General features: G+C 48.9%; 1 protein-coding gene across 1 annotated transcript in view; it reads right to left on the reverse strand.

The window, feature by feature from the left end:
* Positions 1-790: 790 nt before the first annotated feature.
* The window catches only part of LOC128271349 (box A-binding factor-like), a 59594-nt gene continuing 37802 nt past the window's right edge, over positions 791-22582 (reverse strand). Inside the window, exons 5-7 of the mRNA XM_053008833.1 lie at positions 14602-14695; positions 3561-3873; positions 791-2949 (exon numbers count right to left, since the gene is read on the reverse strand). Coding sequence (XP_052864793.1) covers positions 2794-2949; positions 3561-3873; positions 14602-14695 — 563 coding nt within the window. The 3' untranslated portion in view covers positions 791-2793. The remainder of the gene's footprint in view (positions 2950-3560; positions 3874-14601; positions 14696-22582) is intronic.

The raw sequence follows: 22582 nt of genomic DNA on the forward strand, positions 1-22582 counted from the left end.
TGTTCAAATATGTTTTCACGAGAACAAACTTTCTGATGTACGATCAAAAAACTAAATTATACAATTATGAACAACACCGTTCAATAAGTAATCGTTGTTTTATGACCACGAGTGTAGGGAAAGCTTACTCACAAACCGATTGAAATATTTCAACCATTTCTTACGCCGCAAGCACCCGAAATCTTTCTCCTCACTGAAAAGCTCTTTAAAAAAGCTTGTCGATGAGAGAAACACGGCTATTCATCGGAAATGTTCGGAACTAAAATACCGTAGATAATCCATCTTCTGGAAAAAAGTTAAACTAAAATATCGTATCGTCATCTTACCCCCCTATCATAGAACTCGATTCGAGTCCTCGAACGTTCATTCCGTTCATTTTGAGTTCATTTTGCTATAGCTTTCTCTTTCTGCCCTCTCTCTTGCTGTATTCGGCTTTCTCTCTTGTTGTGTTCACTCGAACGGTAGAGTTTCCGTTCGAGATCCATAATAGGGGGGTTAATCTTCGTTAAATTCCCGTCGATATAATCTTTATCAAATCAATATTTTGGCTCAAGTCGAAGACAATGTGAGCTTCAAAAATGAAGTTCTTGTGTTTAGTTGTGAGAGTCTGAGACAAACAGTTTTGAGGAATGTCAAAAACAGAATCTCTATGTACCCATTGCCAAAACTGGGCCAATCTATGACGAAACAGGGACACCCAGCTGGGTGGTAGCACTTGGCCAAGTGATTTTTGTAAATTTTCGGATGAACTGCGACTTGTAGAAAGCACATTAGCGCCATTGTTTCTCGCATCAATACATTTTTATATTTTAAATTACAATTATCATCATCACTTACAATTTTAGGTTACATTCCTTTCTCACGCGTTATCTTGTTCTACTCGTTCCGGCGTATCAACTACTTTGTAAACTTTCACTATCGCACCATTCAATGTGCTAATCTAAAATACTAAAAATACGGATTTTTTTACCTCTTGCTACGCACCGGTTTATCAAACATGCGCCACCGCACTCCTATCTCTGACTCAGTGCTGTTCGAAATAGTTTCAATCGCTTTCAGATCGCGGGCACTCAATGTGAGTGAACATACTTCTCTCGCCTGGCTCGTACAAGCATTGTTCTAAACAAAACACATAGAAATCAAAATTTCCGAACGCCAATAATGCCGGCCACACACATCGTTTTTCGAGCTGACCCGCTGGAATACCATTACTGTTTAATAGTTCTTCGTCCTTACTGTCCCCGACAGGAATATCATCGATTATCTCTGTGTGTTTTTGTCGTTCCACTTCTTTGATTACGGTTTCTGGTCATTTTCTTAGCTAATAGCGGGGAATGAAAAACTGCTCATTATTTCGTTTCAGGCGATGAAAGCATTAATAAAAGCGGTGCCGCGAGCACAAACTAGGAAGATGTTTTGCTTACAGGTTGGACCTCGGCTCATTGGAAATCGAGTGGGGCTTTTAAGGGCTCCAAGCCAACTCGGGCCAGCCAGCACTACCGGCGAGTGAGTTTTTCGGTGTCTGCAGTTTGAAACGGTTTGTGCAGGTTGTGCGTCAAGTGGTACGCGATCCTACCAAAGTCCACGGATTCTCTAGTCTGTCCACTTTCCTCTGTCAAGCACTCGACGTTCTGAAATCAATCTCGTCTGGTGTTGTGCGGAAGAAACCACGTGGCGCGTTCTGCTGCATCTCTACTGCGCCCGCTCTAATCGACAAGGCTTTCGTCATAATCTAAATGATGCTAGCTAAAAGAACAGTCTACATGCTACTCATACTCTCTGCGTCTCCCAGTTTCGTTCCGCTCTACCAGCACAATGCCCCGCGATCCGTTCCGTGTGCTTATCGCTCATTTCCGTTAACATATTCACGTAGCTGTCTCTTTTTTGTCGTCGCTCCCGCCTAAAAGCCTTCATCTCTATACGTGCGTGTGTGCGCCAGAGTGATGGTGTGTCAGTCTTCTTCTAGTATTCTCTAGGCAAAAATGAGCGGTAGTTGCGATGGGCAAAAAGAAACTAGAATAGATCAAAAAACCAGATTTCGTTTCTTGGTGGAATACTACTGAATCTTGAATCCGCGTGAGCCTATCGTTTGTTCACTGTTGTGTGCTGATCGAACGTTGGAATGACAGTTGGATACAGAAATAAAATCATTCGAGAACAGGAAGAAAAGTTGTTGGAGCGAAAAGGTGTTGCACGCGCTCATCAACAATACTCGTGCCTGTCCAATTTGCCGTTCAAAATGTCGCACCTTTGAATGCTATCTGCTCACAAGTCCTTTGCAAATTACCTCAGCAAAATGCCGCTCGTGAAAAGGTCTGTGGAATTTGAGAATCACTGTATCAGTGAGTTGGTGATGTTGAGTTCGCAGTTTTTCGCACTACCTTCACTGAACACACACGCACACACACAGTGCGCCATCGTCCGTAGGCCATAATTTCATCTAATACCATTTTTGGTCGACCCAAGAATAAAAATCAATAAATTAAATTACTTTAAGCTTCTCGTTGGCCGATAGCCAAGGTTCAAACGACAGATAATCGACAAAAAACCAAACTTCTACCAACTGGTTCTTGCAATTCTAACCAAACGGTTGTGCCCGATGCAGAGCCTACCATGACCGATCAAGATCAAGTGCTCTGCTCGGTAGGAATGGAAATCTAAATGGAGAGAAAGCTCATCTTATGTTGCTGTCCGTTCACTAGAGTTTGTTATCAGCTTATGGTCAGAGGCGCGCATTCCTAATACTTTACAGCCCCCCTGTCGTTTGGCTGACCCGAAATCAGTGTTTAGAGCTCAGTACACGTAGATCGTCTTCAGCTGTGGTTTGAGTTCTGGCGGTATGGCTGGGGCCGGTTCGTGCGTTTTTCGTGACACCAGCCGCTTGAACCGACCGGACAGCTGACGCTTTAGTCCCTTGAGGCCGGTCTTCTCGTTATGTACTAACGCATCCTGCAAGGAAAAGAAAAAGAGACTTGATTAGCCTAATGCACCTTCGGTACGCAGCCACATGGAAGGGAACGCAGCCAAACAGACGGGCATCGAAGTAAGCCTGTCTTTCTCCCGCCTTAAACCAGCCAACCCAGCAGCAGAACTCGAATTTCGGGGAATTCCTACACCTTTCTGGGGGCTCTTTCATCATTCTTCGAACATTATAAAAATTTCATCACGTTTGTCCACCATCAATGGGAGTTCGTTTCCCTTTGTGGAACAAATCAGGACTACGAACACATCTGCCCATCTCAGCATCATATTGTGGAAAAGTGTGGCAACGAACAGTATCGCAGCAGGCCCAGAACGCGCTGGGAAGCGATAAACCTGCTGCGGGAAGGGACAGAGAACGCAGACAGCCTTCAACCGTTGAACGGTCGTCGAGCCGTAGGGTTCAAGGCCCCTCGGGCTGTGAAGCTTTCATTGGCGGAGCGTTTTTGCTCCTTCTTCCGTCTGCCCGCGGTTGCGGTTAGCCAAGCGAAACGAAACTGAGGGCGGTCGGCTGGTCGGCTGGTCGTGGCGGGAAAATGGACAGGGCTAAAGTAGAGTAAGAAAAGGATCTCAGCCCTCACCTGACTGCTGGCGCTGTAGATGTTCGGCTGCGGTGGTAACGGTGGAAAGACCCACACGGTGGACGGGCTCTGGCGGAAGGCTATCGGCGTCGGGACGGAGTAGCCCGTTTCCGGAGTGCTGCCGCCGTTCTGGTGATTGCTGCCGCTGTGCGTTTGATGCGACTGCTGCTGCTGCTGCGGATAGCTAGTCCCGTTTTGATGTTGCTGCTGCTGCTGTTGTTGGTGATGGTTATGGTGGTGGTGTGGTGGCGCTTCAACATTATTCGCCGTCACTGGACTCACCGTCGACGATTCTTCCCGCTTTCTCAGCTTACTGCGGACGAGACGCATCGTCATTAGCGTACCGTTGCTCCCAACCATCTTCTTGAAATGTTTAATCGTCGTGGCACGTCGATTCGTCCTTTGTGTGGCCCAAAAGTTCGACTCAACTGGCAGAGTATTTTCTTCACTATCTAACTATCTCTACAATCCGGCGCGTGGAGCGACTATCACAGATACTTCACTTGGGCGCTTGCGAACCGTCACCGACTTTGTGCGGGACTGCGGGTGTGGTGGGTAAGCTGCAAGGCTTGAGGCACCATTTAAGACTCTTTCCCCGGTTTCGTGCACAGTGTCACTTCCCACTCAACTACAGTGCATTCTGCTGTAGGTTGACTTCGGTTTAGTTCACTAGGATTCGCCAGTTCTATTGTTCAGGCAAGGCTCGAGGCTAAAGGAGCGATGATGCTACGCAGTTGGGCAATCGAATTGACCCAACGGAAAACTCATCACATTCACACCGATCGCACGCACGGTCAGTCCACAAACTTCTCTACCGCTTTCGTGCACTTTTCACGCTCGCCACTCGCTCGGCGAACACTGTCCACCGAACTGCTCGGCGGAGGCCCTTTTGTACAGCAAACGGCCGCTTCTTTCGGGAAAAGGGTTCGGGATGATGGTCGGGCCTTCGAGCGCTCGGACTAGCGAAGGGCACACACGCGCGACGATGGCTCTCTCTGGCAATCGACGGATTCGACTTTCGATCCGTTACCCTGCGCGGCCCCGACAACTCCGTGGACCGAACGCGACGCACGCGCTGAGCACTGATAACCGCTGCGTTTTTCGCTTTAACTCGTTGCAGACCTTCACAGAGCCTACTACCCCTTTCGCTTCTGGTAATATGTCGGCGTTCTCAAAACAGTTGGTCGTACGGGGAACACTTCCTGCGCTCTCTCGTGGACTGCTAGTTGCCGCGGTTCGTACTCGACTTGCTTCGGTTCGACGTCGGGTGTTCGGCTTTATATCACCCGACGGCGGCCCGCGAGATAGCGACAAACCAAATAAAACCGCGGCCAGCGAAACCTTCACACACGCATACGCGCCCCGATGTGTGCGGCAAGCAAAACAAATCGGACACACACACATCGTGGTTGTCGTTGTCGTGATCGGCCAAAGCAGGCGCGATTTTGACGTCACTCCGCGCGCTGTCAAATCGAAAACAATGTTCGCGCAATAACCGAAACGTCACAACCCGCGGGAAACGGGCCGATAAAGCGGATCTCGATCACAGAGCAAGCGGAACGGAACGGAAACGGAGTGGAACTTTCCACATACACACATGTGTGTATGCGGGGCACGGTGCGTGCGCATGGCGCCCTGCGCTGACTGGCACGTCTTCCCCCGTTCGCGCACAGGTAACTTGAGTCACAAAAAAAACTCAACATTATCTAGGAAACGCGCCGTGGCATGCGCTAGCCACGGGCCTGCACATCAGATATAACTGGTGCGGAGCAGATTGCACCGCAGAACGCCGGCGTCGCCGCACAGTATGAACCTCTCTCTTGTTGCATCTCAAACGTTGTCCTCCCACCAGGGGGGGCGAACCCACCCAAGGGAAAAGGTGTTGGTCGCCGCCACCGAGCGAGCAAAGGACAAGGGGGGGGGTCGCTTTCGAACATTAATCGATACGAAATTCAAGGACGCGGATCGAACCGGTTATTAGCGAGCGAGCGAGGGGTCTCTTCCCGGTTCGTGGCGCACTGCGGGGCAAATGCAAATGGATTATGTACGAGCGCAAATCGGCCGATGCACCCAGTCCCGAGTCCTTCGACCAGGCCAGACCAGGGCGCCCACTGGGGCCCTCGCGAGGCCCCCGAGGGTTGCTTGTCAAAGAAAATGGTAATTGAGGTCCAGACACCTCACAGACACGACTCTATTATCTTACGGGAACAGAAAGCCGATGTGGGTTTTGTTTTTGTTGGAGGATTGCGTTGGTTAATTTAGGACGACAAAGCTCAACTCACATCCCAACAAGATATCAATCACTTGCGGTTTGCACCATAAGGCAGTCGGAGCCATAAACGACCACCATAACATGGCTACAATCAGTCTGTTTTATCGTTCCAACTATCCGTTGCTCGACTTCCGGAACAACAACATGCAGCAATCAGCAGATGGTTGCGTGGTCGCGTACCATCAATTGGAAACCATCCTCTGTTGAGTCATGTTCGTGGTGACCGAAGGGTCTGTGTAGAGATCCGGATGATACGCTCTCTTAGAAATGATATCATTTCCAATATGTGGTCAACGGTAGAGGGAGGGCTTGCCGTGTAACTGGTTTGCAAAAGTTGGTCAGAAGTGACGCAAAGTCCAGCAGAGAAACATTTTGATGGGATTTTCCAGGGAGCCCCGTAACGGTTGTTAATCAAAACTTGTCCCATCTACTTCGCCTACGGCCGTGGCGCTGAAATTGATTTGGCCAACAAAATTCCCAGACCAATCAGCTCTGCTGTCAAGCAAAAAAAGTGCTTCGAAGGCGGAAGGAGCCACGGCACGGCTGCAACGGTCGTCGTGCTGAAGCGCTGGCAGTTTTAGTTCTAATTTGCATAGCAAACATCAATGACAGTGCATTGCGCCGTCATACGTCACGGTTTACTGCAGCCCTGGCCCAGGCCGTACACCCCGTTCGTTTACATGCATTATTTTTACAGTCAGTGAGCCCTTGCAACTGTCATTCTTACGTCGTCTTTGATAGCAGCCTAACGTAAATTTCTCGAACTAACGTCGGAGAAATTCTGGAATCATTACACCTCAACTACACTTACTGCTTACCTTAATCCTATCTGCTAATAGCGATAAGTCCTTCCTCATATCGGGTCATAATTGGGAACTTCGTAGTAATACCATCAATTCCGCACCAAGGTGAGGTTCATTCATGGGAACCCTTGGCATCCGGTCCGGGGTTTAACGATAAGAACGTTGTCTGGCGATGACGACAGCGTATTCACCGAACGGCGTCGTCACAAAATAACGCAGTTGATTCGAGCCGAGCCCAAGGGTCTCTATCGTGTATTGTGTCTTGGCCTGTTTGTCTCGTTCATGGCCACGCTCTCGTTGTGGAACCAGACCGCTCTCCTGCTCCTGCTCCTGCGTATCGCTCGGTCAGACCGTGCAAAACAAACGCGCCGTTGGAAAAACAACCTTCAAAACATGTTTTGTCGCAAAAATGCATGCTTTTTCTAGGAATTCAGTCTGTAGATTGGACACCATCATGTCTTTTAATTTACGATTCGGACCATTTCGCAGGAATATTCGCATCACTCGCCATGTATTCTCTCTCCTGCGAGGGCCAGTGTGGGAACGGATCGAGTTTAATTGTTTAAAATCGCTTCCAAACCGCGCCCGAAACGCGTGGCAAGGACATATGATTAAAATGATTCTCAATTAAATATGCGTTAACCAATCAGGATCGTTTCGGAATCGTAATGTCCATGGATACGACGAGAATGAAGATATTCAAAAAGGTATACCGTAAACATTGTTAAAACACATGTTTTATGAACACTTGGGCATACATTTTTTTTTTCAACATTAGTTAATCGCATCTTCCATTTCTTCGTCAACTGTTCTTAAGCATCGCAAACATCTTCCGATGGTGGCCGGCTAATAAATGCTACAAACAACACTATTCGGTCCCTCGTGAGAACCTAATTTGTTGCAGCTTCGTGATCAAACCATTCCACAAATGGATCGGCCATCTGTTCCCTTGCGCCGTTGGGTCGGTAAGCTGTTTTGTTGCAGATCCCTTGTTGGAGATCCGGGGCGGTGGTGGCAAGAAACAGGACAAACAAAAACAATTTTATCAGCAACTTTAGTCGAAGACAAACAACTATGTATTGCGAACGGTTGTCGCAACGGGGTGGCCAGCCGACTAGCAACAAAATCGTCTGGAGGCACGGCCCCTACACGCAATGGGCCACTGACGTCAAGCGTTTTGCACTGTTAGGCACGATTTCTTGGTGTGTTAATCACTGATCAATGTTAGATCTTCGGAATAACACGCGTGAAACAACACCAAAGCCAATGAAAACCGTCGGATGTCCGGCAGAAGAATCGATGCTCCTTTTTTTGTCCTCCTTCGATTGTTTTCGATTACAGCAGGCACAATGCACACACCACTGTCGGGAAGGGTTGGCTTATGTGTATGCCCCGCTAATATCGATTTAGGAGCCGGTACTACAAACAATTACAACATTGGACTTTGGACACACCAACAGCCCGGTACAATAAGAAGGCAATTTTTACCAAATGTTAGTTCACGCTGGTCTTTCATTGATAATTTTTCCACAGGAACTATGAGTAAATTACTTTCCTGGAAACGGGAAGATGCTAAAGTCTGGAAAGATCAATCAAAGTGCTTGTCGTGGATATCGCTGATACATGTAGCTCATAATCGATCCTACCATTTGGTGCCATGGAGTGTGATAAGATTTGATTGTTCCAACTGATCGACAGTTTAGCATTCACATACGGCTTGGCTTGAGCGAGGTGAGCGATGAAGAGCGAGGTGACAAAGTTACGCGATGAAGTTGATAGAAAAAAAAACGAAAGTTGCGCTATTGATGTTAAATACCCATCAAAAAACTGTGCCGCAAAACGATGAATCACATGCTGTGATTGAACGATGAAATGAACAAATGAAAGACTGGTGACGACATACATTTGTTGTTGTTCGAATCTGGAGGTGCCTTAAAAAATGCTATGCACTAATGAAGTACAGCACGAAAACATTACATTACGTCACGATCCTTTGAAGAAAGTGAATTGATTTTAAACACGACATGCCCGAAGTCTCAAACATATTTGGAGCTCCAAATAACATGTGACGTGCAGCAATTAAACAACATACATATAAATCTGTTCCCAGCCCTTTGCCTGCAGACAAAGTAGTTCATAGATAAAACTTAACAATTCTCCTCCTTCTCAGCTCTTGATACTTTACACTAGTTACGAAATCCCGCATTTTTTTCTATCCTTCTGTTTGAACTAACGGGTGGGTATTTTCCACCCATCATAACCTTCTCAGAAATGCACGGACGGAAGTGTGAGCAATACTACCGTTTTATGACTCACATGCAAACAAAAATGCCCCACCAGCTCGCGTGCACTCTGTTTCTGTACTATCGTTCCCCCATCGTTCATCACCCGTTCCGGTGGAATCGGCATGTCAGACTCCGGCATGTTTCAAAACGCCAGCCTAGACACCAATTAGCACCTCTTTGAGATAGCCGGGGAGGAAACATAACCTTCGAAGTTCCCGGAGGTGTCCGGAGAGTTTCTTTTTGATTGATCAGCCTACTGCGTCAGGCTGCGTGCGCCGAATCATCTTTCTAAATTTATTCGTCAGCCCGTGGTCGGAAAACGTTATCGACACACTTCCTTGATACGGCGGCGGCCCCGTCTTCGACTCGACTTCGACAGCGACCAGAGCGCATAAAAGCAGTGCAAACGAAAAACTATTTGTCGTCTGTTGTGTGCAGTAACCCCTTTACATTCGTCGGTCGGTTGTGTGCGATCATTACCTTTCCATGTAGAGGTACAGGTAAACTTCCTCCATCGTGAAGCGTGGTTGTGCTTTGTTTGCTCGCAATTCTGCTGCCACGCGCGATGGAACTGGGACTTGAAGAACTCGATCGTTGGCTATATATCTGGCGTCGGCTCCTACTACTGTATGGTATGTAACTCAGCGATCAGCGGCCCTTAATGATTGTCGTTTCCATTTCCCGTGTGTTAGGCTCTCAGTTACGATAGGCCAGAACCTCCAAGGGCACTTTTTGCCGATCGGCCAGGAACGTGGAACACGGGGCCTTTGCGTTCCTATAGTTCAAAACATACCGCGCCAGCTACCACTAACACAGCGCTGCTGCAGCGCACAACCGTCGACGTGTCGAGGCAGCCAAGGCTACAGTTTTGACGGTGAGGATTGCAGCAGCACACCACACGGAACTGAGATGATTTGTGCGATCATCCGGGCAGTTGGTGAAGTGGACACTGCGGGCTCAACCTTGAGTCAGCTGTTCTTCCAGTGCTGATGGTGCTGATGGAGCGGTCTTGGAGGGACCTTCTCGGAGGCTCGAGTCTTCATTGCCAATGCTCAACGAAAGGCTTAGCGTCGTAACTGGCGCTTAGACCAACTCCACACGGAACGAAGGTTGACGTTGAATCACTCGACACCGAAACTACACTCAGCTTGGCTCTCGTCCTCGTGGCTAACAAAAGCAACAGCTCTCAGCTTTCTTGGGCTGGCTCGTCTTACTCATTGAATCCGTTAAATGCTTGCACCACGTAGACACTGCTTGGCGATCGCCATTATCGATTCAGAAGAAGTGGAACATTGCAGCTCTACAACTGATGGCAGCAAACGTGCACCGAGCTCAGTCGGTACTAGTCGTAGTAGTAGTAAAAGCCGTGGCAGTAGTAGTAGTAGTAGTAGCACGGACTATACATGGCACACAGTTGGACACGCTCAGCGGCGGCGGCAGTCAGTACAAGCCACCGAAACAATGGCTAGGCGCCTTGAGTTTAACCAGGTTTTTCTGCCCGTTTGCCGTTCGTTCACAGAGCGCACGAACTGAACACTCTCTTTCGCACCTTACAGAGCATCGGAGGAGCTTGCCAACAAAAACTTTCCGTCACCGGACCACCGCGCGGTCGACCTCGTTAACAAACTTCGGAAATCCCCGACTTCGGGCTTGCAACAGAAAAATTCGTCTCGGACTCTGCAACTACGCGGTTTTTTACGTTGTTCGTTCCGTTTTTCGGGTTCACACGCGTTTGATAAGATACGGCTTTACGGCGGGGCTTCTGTCTGTTCCCTGGCAACAGCTGACATTTGCCTGCTCGCTCGCACTCACACACTCCTCTTCATGCACACAATCTCACACACGCACATTCAGACATACATGCGCAGATCCACAGAGGTACACGGTCGGTACGCAATGTGTTCTCTGCTGCTCCGTTCAACGGCACATTTGTTCGGGGACTGATATCCGAACATCGTCGGACGACTAGTTTTAACCGACCAAAGCCTAACCAGCGGCCGCCCCGTCGTGCGCCGTTGTCTGCTGCTTTGCCTTGTCCGGAACTGAGAGATCGCTTCTACAGCACCGAGAGAAGGGAGTAACGACCAGCAGCGACCGAGCAACGGAGCAACCCGCCGTCTGTGGAGTTCCCCGTACCTGGCATGCATTAGCCTTCACTGGATGTGCGTGAGTATATAAGCCCGTCACGTTTGTGTGTGTGTGTGTTGAGATTGGTTGCCATAGCACTCACAACGGCTGCAGAGGTCCCTGTCTGACTCACGCGCGCCCCGTGGAAGTCCCCGAAGATGAGACGCCAACACAAAAGGCCCCGTGAGACCAACAGCCAGCCAGACGGGGTCCGAAAATGCAGACGGCGCCGCGATCCCGATCACTCGTGAGCATCCGTGGCCTGGAACGTCTTTGCCCTGGTCAGCTGAGAGCACTGAACAACGGGCAGCATAATTACATATCGGGCACCATGAAAGGGTAACGATCTCGAGGAGACGATCATCGAACCTTTAGCCAGTGTCCACAAGAAGAAGACTCTCGTCGCAAGACAAAGGATCGTTTCGTGAAGAACGATGAACTTCCATGGGATCGCATAGTTGGCAAAATCGTCTTCAAAGGGGCAAGAGTCTTCTTCGTTGCATCCAATTGATTTTTATTCCGCATTAGCCTCTGTCGATTGCTTTCTAATTTGCTGCGTGTCAAAACATGTTTCTTAATCGCCAAACGACAACACACCATGAACTGTGAACCCGTGCGTCAAAACGACAAATTGTTGTGACAATAACTCAATAGATCGTTGTATTGATAGCCAATTGTGCTCTCATTTAAGACGGCCTACCTCAGCACATTTCCAGCGGCTTGAAAATGGCTGCGGCAGAAAGTGGCGTTGATTTTTTTGCGCTCCGCTCATTGATAACTCTCCCAATCAGCGGAAACATTCAGAACACACTGTTGTAATTGCGTAAATTGGCGAGGTCCGGCTAGCGGGGCACGTTATAGAGTCATGCGTCAGTCGTCCATTTCATTTAATCGAAGCCGAGATTCGTCAGTTAACGTAGTTGTTTCCGATTGCCATCCCCGTCCCGTTGCTTCCATCCAAACAAGTTTGTTGTGGTTTTTGGTACGCTACCTAGAATGTCCATAGATACGGCCCCGTTGGTATTTCCAACAGTTCAACGGGGTTTTTGTGTCCGTTGAGGAATTCCTAGTGATCCCACCGCAGGGGTTTTCACCAGCGAAAATTGTCCCCGCTGTGGCTTAGATTTTCCCACAACCTGAATGGGTGTGCAAAAATTCCAAAACAACAAGTTGGCGTAGGTAGTATAAGTGTTTTGAAACAATTGCCTTCTTAGGAGCGTCCCTGAGCGCACTGAATGTAGAATCAGGGAATAAATTATTTAAAACGCCATGGCCACTGAATCGCCACCTAAGCAAACTGACGTCATACGATCAAGCGCACCGAAAGAATGAACGCAACATTCTAGAGCCACTAATGATCGAGGTCGTAGTTGAACGTGGTTTTTATTCTTTTTTACTCAAATGTGTATGCTATTCTAAGCAAACAATCGATCAGCTGCACAGCTGTGGAAACGATTAGCCCAGAATGTGCACCACACAAGCAGGCTTCATTAGTGAGTTAGCTACAACTTTTGCCGTTTGCCCTCAGCGTTATTAGGCGCTCCCTTTCCCAGTCCTACCTACTGTGTCCTCGTCGTTGTTGGTCTCGCCGTACCAGCAAACCCAACCTCTCAAAGACGCTAACAACCATGACCAGGACTGTCGCATGTCAAACTCCCGAGACTGCGGAAATGTGATTCAGTGTTGAGCCGAATGTGCCGTTGAATCACGGCAACTGTTGGGAACCGTACCGTGTTCTCCCCAGGCCCCGTTAAGTGCAGCCTGTGGCCGGATCGGGTGGTACACGCGACTGTTATCGGACACTTTGCCGCACATCGCCGGATCTGCTAACGGCCACGGAAGATTGCACTCCGACGACCGTCTTCCAGAGAACTGAACTGGGACGGGATCAGCTGAGTTCGCAGTACCACCACCACGCCTTCGACCGTTCATCGACTGCCGAAAGGCTGGTGGCAATACAATCGGACACCGTTCGGGGTTTCACATTACACGAACGCAAACGTCTGGTACATGGTGTCCTTGCCCATCGTGACCTTCCTGTACCTCAGTTTTTATGGCACCCCGAAACATGTTCAGAAGCATCCACCAGCAGTTCACTTTAGCCCAAAATACTTGTAAGTCCGACCCAAGAGAGTTGTGTAGCTGAATTTACCAGAATGTAGTATACGGAGTGTGCATATCGCGCAGAAAGTTTCGTTATGCAATGCGAGACTGAAAAACTGGGAAAGTTGAGAACTTGTTAGACGCCGACTAAGCGGACTCACGAATGCTACGCGTGTCGAATGGATACGCACGCGCCGTGCTAAGTGGATTCGTTAAGCGACCTATTGTTTAACCAATACGAGTGATTTGTTCATCAAATTCGCGTTCACATTGGGTACCATTTTAAGGATGCCCAAAACCCATCCACAAGTAGGATCATTTTGCCAAAAATCTAGGCAAGACTATAAAAACCGAAAACGGTACCGCGCCCAGTTTCACTCTTCCGAAAGCGACTAACGTAGTTCCATCAAGCGAACGACTCAAGCGAAAAGTTGATCGAACTTTGGCACTTTTAGACTGACAAGGAAGAACCAACATCTTCCGTACGTCTAACAACGCGGATCATCAAAAGAGGCCTCAACCGTCAACAAAACTCGGCACCGAAACGCGACCGGCTCAGCGAAGCACAATAGCCGACGGAGCCGTGTGGTTATGAATATTAATCAACCTCTGGCTGTTTTATACTCGCCTATTTTGACAACTTCTACTTCCTTGTGACCTCCGTGGCGACAGGTCCGTGGGCAGCTGCTAAGCCATTGTAGCGGGGTGTGAAATATTCTAACCTCTCAACATATTTTGAGTAGTTGCGCCTCACTGTTATTTTTTTCTGACAAACGATCAAGACCGTAATCTCGCACGGGTAGTGTGTTAAGTCTCAATAAAAATAACTTTATGTCAAGTGCTTTGCTGAAAGCGTGAGGAACTAGAATTTCCTCCGTTACGCGCAAATCTTCATTAGCCACATTAAGCCGCGGTGCATGCTAGTTGATAACAAATCGGGGAAGGATTGACCACAAAGTATACCCTTTAATGTGCAGAAACTAGTGTTGTAAAGTACTTCACTAAATACTCGAAGCAGCGAGTGCGCCGGCTTGTGCTTGCACGAGCCGTCGTTATTCTGTGTTCAACAACGTGTAATAAAAATAATACAAATACCTCGAATAACGACGAACCGGAAAAGTCGGCTCAAGAAGGCTGCAAAACACTCGTGATTCGAATGAGCTGTAAACAGACGGTAAAAATAGCCTGTATAGCCCGCGCGGGTACATGAGGTTGCCGCACAAAAAAAGGAGAAACTTGAAAAAAAAAACATCGAACCAACGAATGTTTGATATTTACAAGAGCAAATGTAAACCCCGGCAGCCTTGTAGTTAAACAACACCTACATGATTCGACAACTACAACCTGAGACTACAACCTGAGACCTCTGTTGTCGCTCTACCACAATATTGGCGCTCTGGAACAAATCGACGTGCCGCGAGATATCGTTCACCATGGCGGATGCGACTTACCTGATCGTAACTGCAACTAAAACTATGATGAGGCCCACGAGGAGCATGGCAATGACGACTCCACATACCATATACAGGACATCGTTGGGAGCATCTGAAACGGTAAAGCACGTGAATATATGACGGATCAGAAGAAGCTCTAGACTATGATTAGAAAAAGGCGATATATCATCTGCTCGCTGCAGTTTAGATTTAGCCACTTGTAACCGACCATCCTGTTAACACTTGAAGCCCCAGCCAAACTGTCACCAGTAAAGCGTGCAGCTATCGTTGTTTTTTGCTTTTTGACGTAAGCCCGTGTAACCCAAGCTTGACTCGATTGTATCTTTTACATAAGTGCCCTGCTGCTTGTACCGCCAATTTACGACCGGTACGGATCGGGCCGAGATCGGCATCGGCCATGAGACAGTAACGCCGCGACCCAGCAAACGAAAGTGCACTGACTTTCCGTGTTGCCTTTGCGTAGCAAGTAACATAGCTTTCGCCGCCTTCTTTTCGTCCCTACAGCCGAACGGACCCGTCCCTCGCAAATGCGTTCTATGGGAGTCGGCTGAGGCGAATCATCGAAGCAAGCGTCTAGGAAGACGCTATCGAAGGACCAACCGCATATTTGATCGTTTCTTGTTCACCAATACAATAGGAAGATCGGAGCGTATCATTACGAGTTACAGAACTGTTATACTCGATAGTTATAATGTCACTTAAATCATAGCAACGGGAACGATGGTTTGACGGCACCCTTCACTCTACGCCACCGGGAGCTGCAGGAAGCAAACTTTTTACGTGGGCTCCGAGATATTTATTGACACGTACCAATTCCTGGACGGCCTGAAACGCTTCCTGGGCGGCTTGCATAATCCGCCTCCGATCGGCGGCTTTCCGGAATGGACGGCAATAGTCTAACATTTTACATAACGCACCGCCCGCCAACGGTTCCTCATAAAACAGTGGCAAACAGATTCTGATGTTTGCAATTGCAAGTGCGTGGGTTCGCGGCGAGTGGCGCGTGAAAGTATCGCTCTTGGCTAGCGACGTCATTTTGATAGAGAGCCGGCCGCCGCCGTATACAATGGGGGACATTGAACAGTGAGGCCTTGGGGAGCGCGAAATGTTGACACTAAATGTTGCCGAGACGCGACCGAACGAAAGGTGCGCGTTCAGGGTTTCGGCATCTTGGGTCACCAAAACAAAACACTCTTTCCCGATTCGATTGGATACCGCGTCGAGGTTCACCACGTCACCCACGGCGTGTAATCTAAGCTCCATCCCGGTTCGCAAATTTGTTGCGCAAAATCAGGAAAGACGACAAAGTTGTAAACAAACACGAACTACGGGTTGCAGAGAGGCGCCATGACACAGTTGATCCACGTCGAGAGCATCATTGTCTTCGTTTTGCCATGTTCTACGTTTCTCGACTCGCCGTGGGTAATACCGCCCATTACGCAGGGGACTGTTTATTCCGCAACTGCACGTAAACAAACGTTTCCATCGGCGCCTGGACCTGGCGCAGTCGGCCGAGCAGAGAGCTAAAAGTACAAAACAACTCTCTACGGCGTGCGCCAAAGACAGGAAACTGCAACCGAAAGGGCTGTACAGAAAGTGAACTAATAACTTGCACTCTCTTTCGAGTAAGTGTACGCCACGATTTTCATTCATAAATCGAGACACTGCGCAATGGGCGATCGTAGTCTTTGTGCAGTGAAACCAACCACCGAGCTCTGTACGAGGATGCAAGATCCGGAAGCAAGGACACACGTCGAGTGAACAACGGGTCTTCCTACGAGGGTGGCTGCGATCTCGCGTCCGTACTTCCCGGTTCGATGGCTGCAACGGTGTCTCATGCTACCTTCAGAGTCTTCAGGCAGTTTGTGGTGGGCCCCAGAAGTCTTGGCCATTTCCGGTGAGACTCAGGTGAGGCTAAACACGCGACGAATTGGCATGCAGATGCACACCTGTGAACGTGTCCCAACGGGTGACACTCTATGTTTGGATCGTCGTACTTCAAACGAACTGAAGGAGAAAGCGAAGGTCTGTCGTAGAATACGTTTGCTTGGAAGTCTCAGCGTCGCTTGTGACGCACGTCACCGCAACATTTTCGCAGCGCTTCCTCTTCGCTAGGAGGTTATTGGTGACGTGACAAAACCAGAACAAATAGAAACACTAGAACCCGAACGAATCGCTCTCGTTGCGGGGTATTCTACGCCATGCATGCCTTGTGCGGCTCAGTGTCTTGAAGGGGAGTGAAGCTAAATTTAATGCCACTACCAAACTAAAATAAATCGTTTACCGCTTGTTCGGCCGCCACAGACCAGGGGTGGTTTGAGCGCACACGAAATAACGTTCATCCAACAACGTCTAGCACTTGAAAATTGTTTGTTTCTTTTTTAAGAAATCAAATGTTCATTGAAACGGTAAATTCAATTTTATTCAAAGTATGTGCCATCGCTTGATATACATTTCTCCTATCTTCTTCTTCTTCTTTTTGGCGCTACAACCGCTGAGCAGTCTTGGCCTGGCACCAGAGACAATGTTAATCTCTGATGCTCTTCTGTAACATTTAATTTTTTACGGACGGGATTGTTAGTCCCGCGCCAACCCCCCCTGTCACGCCGGTATCGGGAATCGAAACCATGGCCGGTTGGGTGACAACCGATCCCGGGATTCGAACCACGGCCAGCTGCGCTGACAGCGAAGAGCGTTACCGACTGCTCTATCAGCGGGGGTTTCTCCTATCTCTTTGCTAAATTGTGGATTCCCAGACGATAGAATTCTTCGTCTTTTGAAGCAAACCAATTGGTCATCCAATTTCGACTTCCTCGTAGGAATTGAAGTGCTGCTCGGCCAATACGTGTCCCATCGATGAAAGTGAATGATATTCGGAAAGAGCCAAGTCTGGTGAATAACGCGGGGAGAGATAGTAGCTCCCATCCATGTGATTTGATTGTATCCTCAACCAGTTTTGCTTTGTTGGTCGTGCCGGCTCCAGGCCACGGTGCACCTGGCACCTGCATGGTGGACCAGAAGCCACGGCATTCTGGTCGTTTTCAATCAATGCATGGTTCAAATTGATCATTTGTTCTCAGTAGCGATCTGAATTAACGGTTTCACCAGGTTCTAGGAGCTTGTGATACACCACACCTTTCTGTCCCATCAGAAAGTTCTTTTTTTTGAGTCCTCCGACGCTTTTTTTTAAACACTCAAAACACTGCGCTCTTCCAAAAACAAGCTTCGACAATCGTTTGATTCAATTCTGTAGCAGTTTTCTTCAACAGGTAGCAGCCGCAACAAGCCATTTTCAGACACAAAAGTCGACATGGTCTAACCCTTTCAATGATCGGTTGCAAACTAAATTTATTTTTTTTCGACCTGAAATCCTTTGCCTGATGTCAAAACAAAGTAATGTTGCCCAAAAAAAGTTGAATGGGGAGGACAAAATTGACAGGTAGAGCACTTAGTTTACAATTTCCATTTCCAAGTTTTAGACCTGGTACTGTAGTTGCTTCAGTTGCTTCAGTTTCGTTCGCTAAACATCGCTAAACGTCCAAGCACAGTGTGGTCACGGCCACCCTGTCAAACGGCCAAACACAGGGGGCGAAAACATCGCCAAATTGCAGCTCGCAAAACTCATCATTGCGGAGCTCATTAGTGGTACGGGCACAGTTTTCATCACTGCCGATCTGGGGGAGACCCCTCTAGCGTCACCAGTTGGTTGTGCCATCATCCGACCGACCACTACCAGATCCACTGTCGACTTCACGACGACGCCGCCGTGTCAGATGAGCGGATACCCCAAAAATAAATCCTCCAACCCGCGGTTGCGAGGTAGCAAAACGATGACGAAACCTGTGTCGGAAAAATCTAAACCCATTCTGTCTGTCCGGCAGTGTCTTTCGCGCGCTCGGGTCTTTTCTTTGCCGGGGGAAAAATCTTTGATCGTGGGCAGCCAGCGACTCTGACGAACTACAGAAAGGACACGCGACGCTCGCTTGCTTGTGCTCCAGCCGTGCGCAACCTATTTTCGGAACCTTCGCCCCATTTCGCTTCCGCAGCGCGTGCAGCTAACGAGAATCACACGCGGCATTTGCCGGCGACCGAAAAAGTTGCACCGGAAAACGTGGCGCAAACATTACGCCCCATGCCAGCAGCTCCAGTTGACGCCGGTGTGTGTCCTTTCGGTTGGTGGCCGACAACTTATTGATTTCCGATCCGCGTTCCGTCCGGTGGGTGTCGCGGTAACCGTCCTTTGCAGTGGTCAGCAACAGAAACCACCTCTCATTTGAGTGAGTGGAGATTATTGATTTTTTGTTTAACGATTCATTAAGGCAGGAAAGTAGAGTGAAACATCGCGTGAACTGCTCACAATGGGCCGAGACCTTGACATTTTGAGACGCGTTTTGTTGGCGGTTCGGGTATACCAACAGCCAGCATTACATTTTTTATATCGACGAACAAACGCCAATAGGATCTATGGAGGGCTTAAATAGATTAACTGGTAATTGCCAAACGAGTACAGGAACTTTGTCAAATGTAAGGCCGAATGTTCCCCAGTTCTAATGATTTTGTTGGGCGACTCGTCCGCCCAAAAGCGGACGTAACAAAACGTGCTTTTGACAGGGCGCACTATCCAATCAACGGCAATTAGCATTTTCCTGGTCTACCACCAACTTTCGTTCCAAATTGAGGCCGCTCTGGCGATCCTCGATCCGGCGGCTTCCAATCGATTCCATCGCGACCAATTAGACCCAATCATCCGACGGTCCAACGGTTTACGCAACGACCTACACTACCACCGCCAGCCCCAGCACTCAGCTTCGCGACAGAGTCCTCCGTTATCAGCGGTCTGGTGGCTCAACCCCCTTTTAGTGGCACACCATTTACTGCGCGCGCGATCAGCAGCCGATTTTGGTCGCATCCTGTTGTTTGAATGAAACTGTTTTTTCCTAACCCACCGTAAGCCCAGCGATAAGAGCGGCGGGTCCAGCGCATCGGGATGGGTAAAAATAACCCAACCCAGCACTGGGTCGGTCCAACGGTCCTAGGGTATGCGGACCTTAGTGCGCCTCCCCCTGGGAACAGCTATTTTCAGCCCTAGGGCAGAAAATAACATAATGCTGCCCTGCGCCCTGCGCCCTGCATCTCGGTTTTTTATTCGAAAATGTTTGATAACCTTCGTAGTGCGCGATCGTTATCAGCTGCAAAGCGTCAACTTTCAGCCACCTCCCGGGCCGTTCATCGGGCACACTGTTGCTAGGGCCCATCGTCAGCCCGGCAGCCCGGGTCAGTGTCTTCTGACACAGCGCGCCCACGGAACAGCCCACTCAGCGGCGGCGGCATAAGTATCGATCCTGTCCCCGGGGGCCGAATGTCAGAAATTAAACACCAATTGGCTGGTTCTCGCGGCGTTCAGTTGGCGGCCAGCCCACGTTGTTTGAGTTGCAATTATGTGTAGAGTGGATTCAAAGTCCACTCTCAAGTCCCAGTCGACGCGGCGATGAAAGTGTTCCAGCGAAATGTGATCACTTTTGTTCATTTCCTTCTTATGAGTGTGTGTGTCCGCGGATCGAGGTCGCGATCGCCGCGAATGCATAGTATTTCAGTTTTAATTGTTGCGTTTGCAGTACACACGCCCAGGAGGCGCTGCTGCCATTGTTTTGCTGATCGTTGTGGCGCCAAACTGCTGCTTTGCACTTTGTGCGGGATGTGGGGTGCTACATCAGCGGGTTGAGGTAGGTTCGGATTATGGGAACCGCGTGTGTACGCGAGTGGAGTGTGTCCCCGTGATGTAACGCTCGTGCGCCCACAAATAGACGACTGAAGCCAAGCCGAGAAGGCCGAACATTCTGTTCTGGCGCACTGGCCAATTATTATATCAATCGGTCCAAGGAAATCGAGATCGTAGAGCGCCGAGGGTTGACAAGTGCGCGCGAAAGCGCGTAGCTTCTGGCGTGTCTATGCAAACGCAATGAGCCTAGCCTCTAGCTTGGTATTAATAGAAAACAACGGTCTCGGTTCGCTTCCTTACGGTGCTCTCAGGCGCCCTGCCCTGAGATAGTTTTACACTGTCTAACCGATGCAAGCCGATGTCGCCAGGGCTGAGGCAGCACAATCGCGAAGGGACACCGGCGAGCCGTTCGTGTTTTATTTAAAACTAGGTTGCCTTCGCACTGCTGGCGCTGGCGACGTAGGTCACAGACGCAGGGTTTTGTACCCCACGGACGACCAGGGGGTAAAAGAGACAGTACGCGCAACTACGAAACGGGACATCGAACAACTAGAACTCAACTGACCAAAGCGCGTCGTGCAGCGGTGAGTTGAGGGATCGTCGAAAAAGAGGTGATCACTTGAGGAGGTTTCGTTCGTAGCTCAAAGTTCGTTTTATTTCTGGCCAGCCGATAGTTTCGGAGATCAATTCGAACTCCTTTCCGGCGACCACATTCCACTCCACTTGCAATCATAGAGCATCCCACAAGGGATCCTTTTCCCTGTCTGCCATGGAAACTGCGTGAGGGAAACAAATCAATATCGGACGCCATTGACGCAATTCGCGTGCAGAATCAGCGCAAATAAACCGGAATGATGATCAGCATCAGTCCACCAAACGCGTGCAACGCGTGTCGCTCGCGGTTTGCCTCCCGAAAATTAACAATACGATCGTAACCAGCGGCGATCGTAACCATCGTGCTCGTGTTCCAGTCGAGATTGAGAAGGGGGCCACAAGCCCGATCTCATAGTTTCACAATAGACTCAGCAACGGTCTGAGTCACCATCAGTCACTCTTGACCGTGGGATCGCTAATTTTGATAATTAATTGTTTTATTAAGGTTTGCGTGCGCGAGCATGATCGGGTTAACCGTCGGGTCACTTAAAAGCTTAATTACAATGATATCAAAGGACCTAAGTAATAAAAAAACAGCATTATGTTACCAGCCACTGCAGAGCATGATACTGATCCATGGAAGCCTTGTACTGAAACTGACCCAACTAATGTTGAACAACTCTTTACTTTCCTAATCCTGTTGACGAATAAATCCCAAATAATTTTAATGTGTTCCACATGAAAATGCTTCGCGTGACTATCGACCTATGGCAATGCTGGCACAATGCTCAATGCTGGGCCCAGCTGTTTCTCACCAGTGTGTTGGTGATGGCCACACACCAACACCGATGGCAGAAAACCGATGGTATGGTGAATAAAATAATGGGGGGTTGGCATTTTCCGTCATTGCCGTTCAGAGCAGCGGTTGAAATGCGAGCTATTGAGGCCCCGTTTTCCTGTCCCATTTTTTTTGTACCCAACCACCCAGCTACTTCGTCGTGAGTGGTTCATCAACGTCTGAGGTTATCTTTCTTTCTCTCTCTTGCTCTCTCTCTCTACATACAATCTAACAAAGCTTCATCGCCCGTTCAGACCAATGCGGGGTTCGCACATGCTGCCGACACGATGCTGGGTTTCTGATGCTCGGATGCTGCTACTGTTGCTAGGCGGGAGATCGAGATCGAGTCCGCGCTGCGACGATCACTCTCAATGCCCGCAGTTCCGCAGCTACCGTCGACGACCATCGCTAAGTCGGCGAATGATCACCACTCTTCAACCGTGACGAAGCTACTCTTAGTTAACGTATGGTTCCGCGATATCACCTCCATAGCTGGACCTGTGGCGGGGACCAGGAATTATTCAACACCTTCTCTCTAAACAAACATCGACCTGAGATACGTCGCAAGCGCTACAGATACGCTGGGAAAATGATTAAATAAGCAATAAGTGGCACTAGTTTTTATACAGCTTACACGGAAGAAAGCAGCAAGCAATGCTCCCAGCTGGCTCGACTATCGACCAGACTTCAGGTCGCGCTTTCTGCCAACGATAGATGTCTCTGGCACTCAGAATTATGCAGTCGTTTTGCGTTTCTTATCGTTATCTAACGACACAATTATTATTCTTGGCACCCGCGACAATGTCTGTTGCTTTCTGTAACGGTGT

This window comes from Anopheles cruzii, chromosome 3 (assembly GCF_943734635.1).
Source record: "Anopheles cruzii chromosome 3, idAnoCruzAS_RS32_06, whole genome shotgun sequence".
Taxonomy (NCBI): Eukaryota; Metazoa; Arthropoda; class Insecta; order Diptera; family Culicidae; genus Anopheles; species Anopheles cruzii.